The 13087-nt window shown below is 35.9% G+C and overlaps 1 protein-coding gene across 1 annotated transcript in view; it reads left to right on the forward strand.

The window, feature by feature from the left end:
* Positions 1-13087, forward strand: part of LOC306871297 (netrin receptor UNC5D-like) — a gene marked incomplete at both ends in the record, with an annotated part of 128902 nt that overhangs the window by 95582 nt on the left and 20233 nt on the right. Inside the window, 3 exons of the mRNA XM_079419111.1 lie at positions 8427-8607; positions 11456-11623; positions 12882-13046. Coding sequence (XP_079275237.1) covers positions 8427-8607; positions 11456-11623; positions 12882-13046 — 514 coding nt within the window. The remainder of the gene's footprint in view (positions 1-8426; positions 8608-11455; positions 11624-12881; positions 13047-13087) is intronic.

The raw sequence follows: 13087 nt of genomic DNA on the forward strand, positions 1-13087 counted from the left end.
GTTTATTAGAACATTAAAAAATTACAATCGAAAATGGCTCTTTAACGCATTAAAGCATTAAAAACACTCAAATCAAAAGTTAAAATCACTGAATTAAAAAATTTAAATAAATCTAAATTTTAACTGATAAGAGGAACACACATTTAATTAATTTGAGAGAGTAGGGCTGTATTAACCAGCTTACATTTGATTTACAGTTACTGCTATCATAAAAATACACTTAGCCTATATGTAGGATTAAAATTCTGTCACATTTAATGTGCAACAACAAATATTTTAGCAGAATGAATATTTTATTCTGACTCATTCGCATGCGTAAGCCACACCCACTCCTGACAGCAAAATTGATATATATTTGCATGACTTTCTAAAATTTACAGTTGAAAAATATACCTGTGACGTATCAGTTATGCACTGAGGAAAACACAACGTCTCAAATGCATTAAACAGCACAAATATACGCTGTTTGACATGGTGGATCGATTTGATGATCGACATTAAGGGCTGTTTAATAATAAGCGTGCACATCAAATTATCCTGACTCATAGAAGCTGGATCGAATTAGTGAGATTGTGTGAACTTAAATTGTCGTTTATGAAACCGCTTTAGTCCCGATTGATTTGTTAGGTTATTTCAAGTCAGGTTTTGGACTTTAATCCTCGCTTTTCTTAGCATCTTTTATGAAACAGGCCCCCGGGATGTAACTCGTTGTAGTCCCTTACCAGCTGTTTTTGAAGGCATTAAACTGCCAGAAAAAGACGATATCTCCATTTGCATTGAACTTTCAGCGTCGTAACTGCAGATATTGTTTATGCTCAAACAGCAAAATTACACACTAACTAACTATAAAAAAATGAAATCGCAATCAACCACCCCTTTAAAGTCTGCACTTCAATTTCTGCACTTGATTGTTACATTTTAATATTCTATTCTGGTGGCATATACAGCGCCAAAATTATGCAAATTGTTTCAGTGTCCAAATATACAGTATATGGACCTAACTGTATATGTACATATATTAAATAAATAAAAAGCATGATGCATTTGATACATCATGCTTTTTATGGTATCTATATCATATAGTATGATAAATGGAGCTCATGCTCATATAGTACTAAAAAAAAAAAAACCTCAAAGGCCCAAACTGAGCAAAAATCTGCAATTTGCTGATATTAAATATCAGGGGGTTAGAATTACATTAAATTACATTAAAAATTACTTTAATTTAGGGGGAATCTGTTCCCTTAAAAGAGTGTATTGTCCTTTTGAAAATAAGCAGTATTGATGTATTGAATCTAAAGGTGAATTATACAGTGACATGATACTGTGTCTAAGCAGGGACTTCTCGGCACAACTCAAACGCGCACACACACACAAAAAACACTGAAATGACCTTTTAGAAAAAGAACAAGTTTCCTGTTTTATAGCGAAACTGATAATGTTTCCCCAGAGAGCTGCTTAAGTCTCTCTGCATAGTTGGTCTAAACCGTTATCATAAAAATCTTTTTAATGAGATGATGCACTCTGAGTTTTTCTACTGAGGCATAGTCTTCATTTGGAGAGATTTGGCTCCCAAAACTTTCTGTGAAATATATTCACCTTCATTTTACCGTCTTCTTTTCTAGCTATTGAGAAAATAAAAATAACAAATAAGCTCTCTTCAGTATCTTATTTGTATAAATGAAGATTTATATCTCCGTCTTCATGTGGATCGCTTCATAGATAGACTCTTAAAATGTCTCAGGCTGCTTAGATTTGTCAAACACCAGCCTTTGCAGTCAAAAGCGAACTATTTCGTCATCAGCTCAAATCAAATTCAGCCAAGGCCAAATGATCTGAGCTGATCCATATTTATAGCACTATACCCTTACTGCATGACAATCATCATCTAATTTTTTTTTTTGTAAGGAATTTTTGGAGAAACATCTGACACAGTTGAAACTTGAATTAAATGGTCTCCTTATCTTATCTTTTTTTTTTTTTTTTTACTTTTTTCTAATTACTTTTAATATGCATCAGGAGAGTATCCATTCAAAGAGCAATAGCTCAGTGCTTACTTTATGTGCTCCTACCTGTATTCTGTTTTTTTTCCCATCTCTCTCCTGTCCTGTTCCAGCCACCATCAAAGTGAGTGATGATCCAACAAGTCAATTACAGGCCCGTTGGAGCTGGATGGGTATCCTGTTTCTATGTGTTTAGCTGTGATAAGGTTGATCTGGGAAGAATGGTAATGTGGTTGTGTGTTCAGGAGAGGAGAGGATGAAAGAGACAACCCTGGGCTTTATGCTTTTGTTTGCCTTTGCTTCTGTGATTGACCAGCACCATAATAGTCATAGAAGTGTTTGCCCTTTTTGCCAGGTCTGAGGTTAATTTCTTGTGTGTGTGTGTGTGTGTGTGTGTGTGTGTGCAGGGCCGGCGCAAGCTCAACTGCCGCTCTAGTCAAAACCCTGCCATGCCGCCCCAACTTCACTCTCATAATTAAATACGATTTAAAAGATGCACGTGAAAGACTGGAGAATTTGTTTATTGATACAACTGCAATAAATAAAAGCAGACACGAGTATGGTTTCTGATGATTAATTTCCCCCCCTACTGCAACGTAAAAAAAAAGAAAAAAAAAAAAGAATAAAAATAAATAATAATAAAATAATAATAAATAAATAACCTCCAGTATAGCTGCAAATGCAAATAAAGTGTACAAGCCTGAAGTGGCCATGGGAAGATTTGTGCAGTAGTCAGGGCTTAATCTGAACAAATCCGGTCCGGATGCGGTACCTCCGAATTCCGATCAGTGGAAGGGTCTTTCGTGTCAGGGTTATTGTAGTTTTGCATTTTTAAATTTGTTTTTATTTTAATATTGCTTTCAATTTTCACTATAAATTTCAGTTTCGTTTTTATTTTTCAATAATTTGGTTTATTTTAGTTGAGTTTTTATTTAGTTTTCTAGCCTATAGTTTTTATACAGTTTAGTTTCCGTTTTAATTTTAGTTTTAGTAATTAAAGTTTAGCTGAATTAACAGAACACTTCCAGAGCTCAAACCAAAGACATTTTAATTTAAGTTTATTGACGCAAACCACTAACGACAAAATTAAAGCATGCTGAGATTGATTAGAAAACGATTATTAATTTTTAATTTTATTTATTTATTTCTTGCCTAAATGCCTTTATTTTCGTCAAATACTTAATACAACATATTTTACCGTATAAACATGTAGACTATACAACATTTCTTACATTTAAACTCGTTTAACAAGCATTTTAGAGGTAAACTAAAGCATTTCATAGTCGCAAAAAGACCGATGCGGCTCGTTTAGGTGACTTGGTTTCCTTTGCATAAAATAAAATGGTTTACCGTTTTATAGATTAAACGAAACAAATCTATATTTGACCAAAGAAATAAGTCAGCGGCACTGAGAACTGCTCTCACCCGAAGAGATAGCAAAATATCTGCTTGCACTCATTGCAAACGCTGGGTTTGTTGCGACTGTCCTATAGGAGCTGGGTTACAAACACAAAAAAATATTGCAATAAAATAACCGTGATTTTTAGAGTAGGCCTATATGTGCACACTATAAAAGCAACTGATGCAAGCTGGTAATCACTTATGTGGGTCAACCAAGTGATTGCTCGAATGATCTCCATCCTCTGAAATGCAATGAATGAAACGCATTTGTCTGTGTTTCTCTCAGTCTCGAATCACGCTCACGGAAAGCGCTCAAGAAACAGTATCTCTTCTGCGGCTCAGTACGCTTTCAGCTCGTTCTTTTTTTTAGTCAAGCAAGAGACTGTAGGCATTCACGTTACATGATTTGACAGATTTTTACGTAGAGAGGGTGACAGCGCACGCATTAAAAGAAATGATTATTCATGTTTGCAGAACCGCTGGCCAAATTCAAAAATTAAACTAAAATATCTTTGAGAGCAAGGGGAACCCCTGGTGTTTAGGGAGAATCGGCTATTGACGCCGCTCAGGTGGGGGGCGGCGTGGGAGCGACATTATTATGAAGCAAAGTTAATTTAGATTTAGAATAACTAAGGGGTGATAACTTGTTGATATTAGTGCAATAATTCCAAACGAATGGCCAAAAGATAAACTAAAATATCTGTCCTTTTTGCCACCCTGACTGTGCTGCCTAGTTCGCCTATATGCACGCGCCCAGCCCTGTGTGTGTATATGTTTATTTCTTTCTTTTTTTATTTTAGGATTTTTATTTGAATTCAGAGTGTGTCAAGGGATATTAATGCTCTAGAATTGGGAATCAAACAGAATTCTAACATTTGAAATTTAGTTGATGAGAATAAGAAAACTATGAGTCGGAATTAATTTGTGAAATGAGGCTGCACGGAGTAATTTAACATACATGACTTGTATTACAGGGATCACTTGACTTGCCCACTGATATTTCTTTTCATTACAAAAGGGGTAAACTGTCTATACTGCATAATATTGCCAACATAATTGCTGATTGGCGAGATTTTGCATATTTTTTTTCAGTTTTCCATTTCATAGAAGTATTGTTTATGATATGTTGATGAAGGTGTTTTTAATGTATATTGATTTTGGAGTAATAGATTGTCACATGAAGTGCCAACTATGTTAAATCTTGAATTTTGAAATGTGTAGATACTAGAGATGGGAAATATTCCCCGATTGGCTCGGTGCATCGGTAGCTGCTTCATATGTATCTTTAATGTATCGTATCGAAATGCGTATCATATCGGCCTCAGTTATGAGATGCACATCCCTAGTAGATACAGTACAACTAAAAAAGAAAATTAGAACAATTAGAAAATTGTTAAGGCGTTAGGGGTCAGATCCATGATTCCACAGCCGTGGGATTTCTGCAGTTGAGTACTTGAGCTTAATAGCATTAGAATCACAACTCGCTGTAGCGTTACAGCAGTTTACTCACCCTGAGAACTTGGCAGCCCTTGAATTACTTGGAAAAATTGGACCATTTTCCACAAAAGCAGACACTTTGTATTGCCCACACTCTCCAGCTCATTGTCTGTTATTCTCAAGACTGGAGTAAGCCCTTTCTGCCAGGTTATGGCAAGGGTCCCCAAGCAAGATTCTGTTGCCATAAATAAACCACAGTGTGTTGGTTAATTTTCATATAATAAAGATCTCATTTGTCATGTTAAGAGATAATCCAATCAGATGTCTTTTACACAAGTCTTAATGGTACACTACCAAAAACAGCATGTTTATATCTAAATGTCAGAAGGGAAGGTGGACAGTGGTCATCTGAATCAAAATCACTCCCTATGTTGTAATAAAACTTGTAATTAGTAGACTTATTAGTAGACTTAGACTTAATCTTGTTTGGTTCGATTAAAACGAACTCTGGCTCATTTCCCCCTTTGGTGCGGATCTTTTGGGCTGGTGTGAATACAGCAATCGCACTCTGGTGCACACCAAACAACCGAACCGAGACCCAGCTGAAGAGGTGATCTTGATTCGGTTCCAAACGAACTCTGGTACGGTTCGTTTAAGGTGTGAATATGAACCGGCCTCGATCCGACCCAATTGCAGAAAGCACGCAGCTCGCGCATATAGTGCTGGTGTTTGCATTTCAATCGCTTAAATCACTGCAGTGCTTAAAAACGCGTGCAAATTATGAGTTTTCGTGACCATTGCCCCCACAGCAACGTAACATGAGCGCACTATATAGGCTAAAGTTTGTGAGTGCACACAAATAAAAATAGACCCTTTACAGTTCCGAACGATGTATTATTCTTACCTTTATGAGCAACAATTACAGAGTTTTTAATTTGTTTCCACTGATGTCCTGAAGCTTCCGCTTCCACTCTCCACACAAACGATTGGATATGCGCCTAGCACACATTTATCTAGGTTAAATGTTTAAAGTAACATTTCGATATGCTTTAAATATTTTATATCTATAGATTTTATTTTCGGCAAGTTGTAATTACATAGTATGACATTGTCTCATGTGATGCTCATAAGTTTCTTCATATTGCGTTAGTATCTCTTAACAGCAAATCAGTAAAAGAATAAAAATTGCACTACGAAAGCTCTCCATGATTAGCTTGTTTTTGAACTTCCTGTTTTCCCTGCTTGAGAATTTCTGTCCAATGAATGGATGACCTTGGCACACGTGTGGTTTTGTTTACAATTTCTGGTTCACTTGCAAAATGGTCAGTGTGAAAGTGAACCGCACCAAACAAAAACAACAACAACAAAAATTCAGTTTGGACCGGAACCAAAGCAAGTGAACTATAGGACTTTCCTGGTGTGAATACACCCTTAGTATATTTGGGCAGCTATCAAGAACTATCAAGGATATGCATTAATGCATTAATTTTAATTATGTGAATTAATTTACACAAACATATTCTAGAGATGAAACTGCAGTGTTTTGTTTAAATTGAGTACCATTTGAAAGTAGCTTGAGTTTTATGCTTATTATTTAGCAAAGATGAAAACTAAAGTGGTTGCATACATTTTGATTTACCTGTCTGTGTTATCAAAGGTTGGTGTCGAAAGCAATTTCAAAGCGATTGTAGATGTGTCTGCTGGTGTCAGTCTTGTTGTTGTGTTTTGCACGTGTGGGTTTGATTTAATTCACAGTCAGTGAGGCGGCTTTATATTTCTGCTCCCTGAGGGTCGTCTATCAGAGCTGTTTAATCTTAGTAATTACCCTGCTGAAATATGAAGCAGTTTCAACAGCCTCTGCTCCACCATACACACTCTTCACAGGTACAAACCTCCTCTAACACCACCTGAAAAACTGATCCAAACATTTTCTGTGACCTTGTTTTACTGTGTTCAAAAGTGTACTGAGATTTTAAGCGGCTCTGACCTCCTGTCCTGACAGCCAAATAGCCCCTGTGTTTGTGTTGCTTCACTTCGACTGATCTCTTCCTGTCAAAAGAACCTTAATCAGGCAGGATGGAGGCACTAATGAAATCATGGGATCCTCTTGAGACCATGGAACCTCCCCCGTCAGCCCTGCCACCGTTAGCCACGCTGTAATTGAAACAAATGTGCCAATTAGGCCATTCATTTCTCACATTGTCTGCCACACATTTACCCAACTAATTTGTATTTGTCCCCTACCTTTCCTCATCTCACTCCCTCTCTACTTCTATCCTGTTTTCCCCCTTTCTCTCTTTCTCCCTCTCCTCTTCATGTCTGCTCTGCACCTTTTCAAAGCCTGAGGAGAAGTGGTGCTCAAGAATGCAGAGCATGGCAAATGTCTCAATAGAGAGGTCTGCTTTCACTGTGTGCTAATTGCCTATTTCAGCTCCCAAGTTTCCCTGAAAACCTGAGTAAATACATCAGAGGAGAAGTGTGCTCTTCACTTCCATACATAATTAGCATTACTCCCTGCTGAAAAAGCAGCTTAAACCGCATGATTTGTTGGCCTTAGTTGGGTTAAACTGGTTGGCCAGCTGTCTTAGTTGTCTGAACAACTGTAAAGTGCCCCAAATACCTCTTAAACTAGCTAAATATGCCAAGCTAATAAGGTTGTCCAGGTTGGGAGACCAGCTAAGATGGGTTTTTTTAAGTAATACAGTGCTTTAAAATCTGTGAAAAACCATCAAATGTGAAAGTTTTTCACTGTAAATTGTAAGATGGCTTTGTTCTTTTTCACTTCCAAAAAATGTATACACTAAACAGTATTTTGCTGTAAAATTGCATGAATTGCCCCATTAGATCTATTACATTTTTCAGCATATAAAGTAAGGGAAAGTATCATGAACTACTTTTTTACCTTAGCATTTTTAGTCTTTTACCATTAAAAATTAAGCATTTTTTTTTACAGTTTACCATTTGACTTCACAACTGTATTTTTACAGCTTTATAGTGCTGCGTCACGAACTTAATCATTCTAATTATGCATCTGGGTTAGTCATATGGCTCACAAAATAATTCAAGCATGTTATGAGCTATGAACATGAGGGCTAATGTGATTCTGGGAAATAATCTGTGAATAGAGCAAAGTTTAACTTGCTGTGATGAAAGTAGAGGAATAGAGGGCAAAGAGGGCATCACTGCAGCTACTGCTCAGCATAAATGTGACTATAATTTTAGATATTAGTAACCATGTTCTGTTGAAAGCAATAACCAAATCAGATGGATTTAAGATTGAACAAGAAAAAAAAAAAAAAAAAGGCTGACACGACAACCTTCTTCAAATGGTGCCCTCAGCCCTTGTGTTCCTTCCAAGTTTAAGTTATGAATTACAAACAGACCAAAACATAAACAACTGTTTTCATCGTTGTGTGAGATAGGAACTATTTCTTCTTTGAATAAGCGCAATGTGCAATGCAGTGTCCAATATGAATGGTCACTGTGCTTTCAATTACTGTTTATACTATTCTACACTGAGTGTACAAACTGATATCTCTTTTGCTATTTACAGCATTGGTTAATTAAAACTTCTCTTTTTGTCAGGTGGAGTGGTTGAAAAATGAAGAATTGGTCAGCTCCCTTGAAGATGATAACATTGACACTCGTGCTGACCACAATCTGATCATCAATGAAGCCCGACTCTCTGACTCTGGCAACTACACCTGCCTTGCCAGTAACGTAGTTGCAAAAAGACGCAGTGCTACAGCTACTGTAGTTGTGTTTGGTAAGATGATACTGATATACTTCATTGACTTGTGGTGGTGCCTCCTCGTCTTTGCTAAAAATACTACTAAACGTCTCTCTGCTTGCAACAGGGCTGTGAAGTCATTAATTATCACATTTTACTTGTTAACTCATTATTTACTCAAACTTAAGGCTTTAATCAATTTTTATTGTCAAAACAGTGATCACAATACAGTACAATACAATACAATGTCAATACAAGTCAGCTGGGTTCAATTACTTTTTTAAATCCCATCAACTTTAATTGTATGGACAAAAACAGTTGAGACTTTGTTTCAGCAAATCTATATGTTTAAAGATACAAGCTATATAAACAAGCTTTAGCTATTTTAAGAGGTTTGCTGCGATTCATACGCTCCACAAAACGTTTCAAACTAGTGAAGAACACTAACAACGAGACCTGGTTCTGAGAGGGCTGATAGGAGAAACAGATGATTCACCTGGTCCAAGCCAGCAAAAAAATATGGACGGACAATCTCACCAGTTTTCTCACCAGTGGAGCAGCCTTAGGGAAATGTCCACCTTTGAACCCTGGTATTTGTTAGGTTGTTCTGTGAAAGGAGCACAAAAAGGTGATTGAAGTTATATCTTCCAAGAGTTTAGTAAAGGAAAGGATGCCGTGAGACAGATGGGTTAAGATCACTGTAGGGTGCCGTTTGGTGTCCATAAATGATTCATTTGCCATGATAACATAAAAATGACTATGAAAGGGTGTGTTATATTAGGCTAAGTTTTTATATTCATGACAAAAGCATAACTTGGATCTTTAGATGCATTTTCTAGATTTTTTCTTTTATTATTTGTATAAGAGGATGCATGCTATTTTGCTATGTCCCATGCACTGCTCATAAAATTTTAATGATTGTAGAATATTCATCAAATTCCTATATTTTGGTAAATAAGAGATTATTCAATTTGAGTGTATTGATCATTTGGTAATGAAAACGATATTTCCCTTAAATGGTTGTCCACTCTGTCATATTGGGGAATCTGCCCCTTTAAAAAAAGGCTGTCCCCTTTAATGGCATCAGGACAACAGATTTTTTGTTTATTCAGTGGCAGAATTTCAACGGCTGAGGTGAGTAAGTTGGTGACTTTTCAATTGACACATTTTCTTCATATGAGTTTTCTTACATGCTTTGCCAAAGCTTAATACGTCCACCCTGTCGGCATAAAATATGCCAGAAGTGATTAGAATACAGTATTTTCAAAATATGTAAGTTTACATATACCAAATTCTCTTCAACAACCAGACTAAATATTTAGCTAGTAACAGTTTGTTGTAAGCAAATATGCTAATTGAAGCTCAAAATGTCCACCCTATTGGCCACTTAAACTCATGATATATACATGATACATGACAGGATGGACATTGCATTCATTTTTGGTTAATACTGCTAAAAATCTCAAATTAATGGGTGGGGGGGAATGGGGTTGGGGTATATCAATGTGATTGAAAATGCAATTGTATTATTTATTATTATAATATAATTTTTTTTCGAAGTTGAATAAATGTTTCATTGTCATACGTTGTCATGCTTTGTGCTGTTATCTTGATATTTTACAATAATATTTTAAATAATAATTCAATCAAATCTATATAATCCATTGTGTTCAATAGTTAGGTGTGGGGGCAATAACATGCAAACAAAAAAAACTGCATTCAAATATCAGTTTTCTCAAAATAAGAAAAAAGTTTCTTTAAAAACCTTTAAAAATCTTTTATGTATTTATAATTTGAAAGCAAACAAATAACCCTGTTTAGGAAAGGCATACCTTTCAGAAAATATCATTTGCATCTTAATTTTGCAATGAAAACGATATGTATGTCCATGACAGGGTGGACATATCTTATGGTTTATGCTTCGAATAATAGTCCATGATTATGTACATATGGGAGCTCAGCTAATATGTTTCTATAGAACTTGAGTGTCTACTATTTATGACATGACATAAAGTGAATGGGAAATTAAAACCAAAATGTTTGAGTATTGTGAGGGTTGAAAGGCGCTCTATGGTGATACTGACCCAGATATGTAATTATCTACTACTCCATTGTTGTTTTTTGAGGTAGACAGTTGGTGAAGATAAGATTGGAAAAATCAATCTGAAAGTAGGAAGTATGTAGTCTTTACTGCGGGTCCTATTTTCTTTTATCTTGCATCGTTTTGTTCATGGTTTTTGAGTATGTTTATTTTGCTTTTATAACTATGCACGATTAAAGAACTGGTCAAAAGTTCAAACTTTTAAAAATGTTTTTGAAATGTCTCTTTGAAAAATCGTACACACCCTACATTTTTAATGGTGCTGTATGCTGAAAATTCTACTTTTCCATCACAGCAATAAATAATTTATTCAAATGTATTCAAATAGAAAACAATTATTTTGAATTGCAAATATATTTCACAATATTATTGTATTTTGTTTTGTTGTATTCACCGAATAAAATACAGCATTGGTGAGAGTGAGACTTTTTTTAAAACTTCTTTAAAAAAAATCGCAATGCTTTCAAACTTTTGACCGGTAGTGTTTATAACTAGCTGTATTTTATTATTTGCATGTAGCATTCTATTTTCCCTGCTACGTGACCTTATTGGAAAAAATCTGTGTTAACATTGGTGTTAAAATATTGGCAGTATTATGGGTTGTCCAGCTAAGACATATCAAAGCTATACTACAAAAAATTCAAACCACAGATGTAAGAGAAGGTTTTCCTGTAGCCTGTTAGTCATCCTGACCTCTTTTTTTTTTCTGGCAGAGTGAGGGAAAGGTTGTCTCTCAAATTCAGTTTGTGTCTTATTCAGTGGAAGATCTCTTTGTCTTTGCAGTGAACGGTGGATGGTCTCTGTGGACAGAATGGTCTCCTTGCAGCGTCAACTGTGGGAGAGGAGTTCAGAAGCGATCTCGGACCTGCACTAACCCGGCTCCTCTGAACGGGGGAGCGTTCTGTGAGGGCATGTCTGTGCAGAAGATCACCTGCAATGCACTCTGCCCAGGTCAGAGCCTCATCAACAGCAGCACACCCCTGAGGTGCAGCTTGTCCTCCAGCATCCAAACTCACTGCAGTTTTTAGTGTCATGATAGCACGTAACGCCATGTTTTACATTCAGAACACATCAGACATCGTAGTACATTTTCCATTCTGTAATAGTTCAATGTAAGGGTATTATTAAGGGTATTGCTGAGGCTTTACTTCATGTATGTAAATGAGACCTTTTGTTCTCTTATGAGAATGAAGAAAATCTCTAGCTAGTATAATTTTATTAGAAGAGTTATTCTTGTTGTACTCAGTTGTTTTCTTGTCTTCATGATATTTAAATCAATTTGTGAACCAGTCTTTTTGATCTGACCATGCATGATAACTGTTGGTTTACATAAGTTTTAATCTTTTCATTTTTTAAATACTTTGTTCACAATTAAGCCTCAAATGAGTGAAACGCATTTAATTTGTTTAATTCTTAATTAATCATGCATTGAGTTGATATACGGTATGTGATAACAATCAAGTAATTATTTGTAGAAATTTAAATTTAAATAGGAAAACATGTTCATAGTATTCTCAATTGGCTTTTAGGTTCTGGTGAAAAAATAATCAATCATTTGATTAAAAATCCTGCCAGTTATTAGTAGAGAATGTATAAAATTTGTTGTCAGTTATTTATCAAATGTTAATTAAATGACACAATATACTATGTTGATTAATTGTTTATAATTAAATTCTCAAAAACATCTGTCCAATTAGGTAGAGTTAAATCTAACCGTATTTATTTTCTTCATATTGTGGAAATGCATATAGGTAGCAAAACAATAAGAGCCACATAAGTGCCTTTGCGTATTCAGTTTGACAGTGTCACGCTGAAGCTACCATTCAAAAGTTTGATGTTTATAACATTTTGTAATATTTTTAAAGTCTCTTGCACTCACAAGAACTTGATCACAAATACTGTAAAAACAGTAATACTGTGAAGAACAACAATAATTTCAACAACACTTTTTATGGTTTAAAAATAAAATGAAGAACAGATTAAAACGGATTGAGCTACAGATAATACTGAGAATTTGATCAATTGGCTTAGAATATGCTAATGTAATGCGTGCAACCCCACCAGTGTGGTCAAGAGTTGGATCATTAAAACACTTTTAATTAAGTTTATGAAGTCTCTAGAAATCTCGTAAGTTCATTGCCGAGTGCAGTTAATGCACAGAGCAGCTGTTCACCTTTCTTAAACGGCAACCCTGTTGTGTGCTCTGCAGTGGATGGAGTCTGGGAGGAGTGGAGCGAGTGGACAATGTGTAGCGCACCGTGTGAGAGGCAGCGATCGAGGGAGTGCAACGCGCCACCACCCCGTCACAGAGGCAAGATGTGTGAGGGAGAAGGTCAAAGCACTGAGAACTGCACGGGAGGATTGTGTACGCAAAGTGAGTATGTGCAAATGCCGTAATATGTCATAAACACAGTC

The sequence above is a fragment of the Barbus barbus genome (assembly GCF_936440315.1).
Source record: "Barbus barbus genome assembly, chromosome: 6".
Lineage (NCBI taxonomy): Eukaryota > Metazoa > Chordata > Actinopteri > Cypriniformes > Cyprinidae > Barbus > Barbus barbus.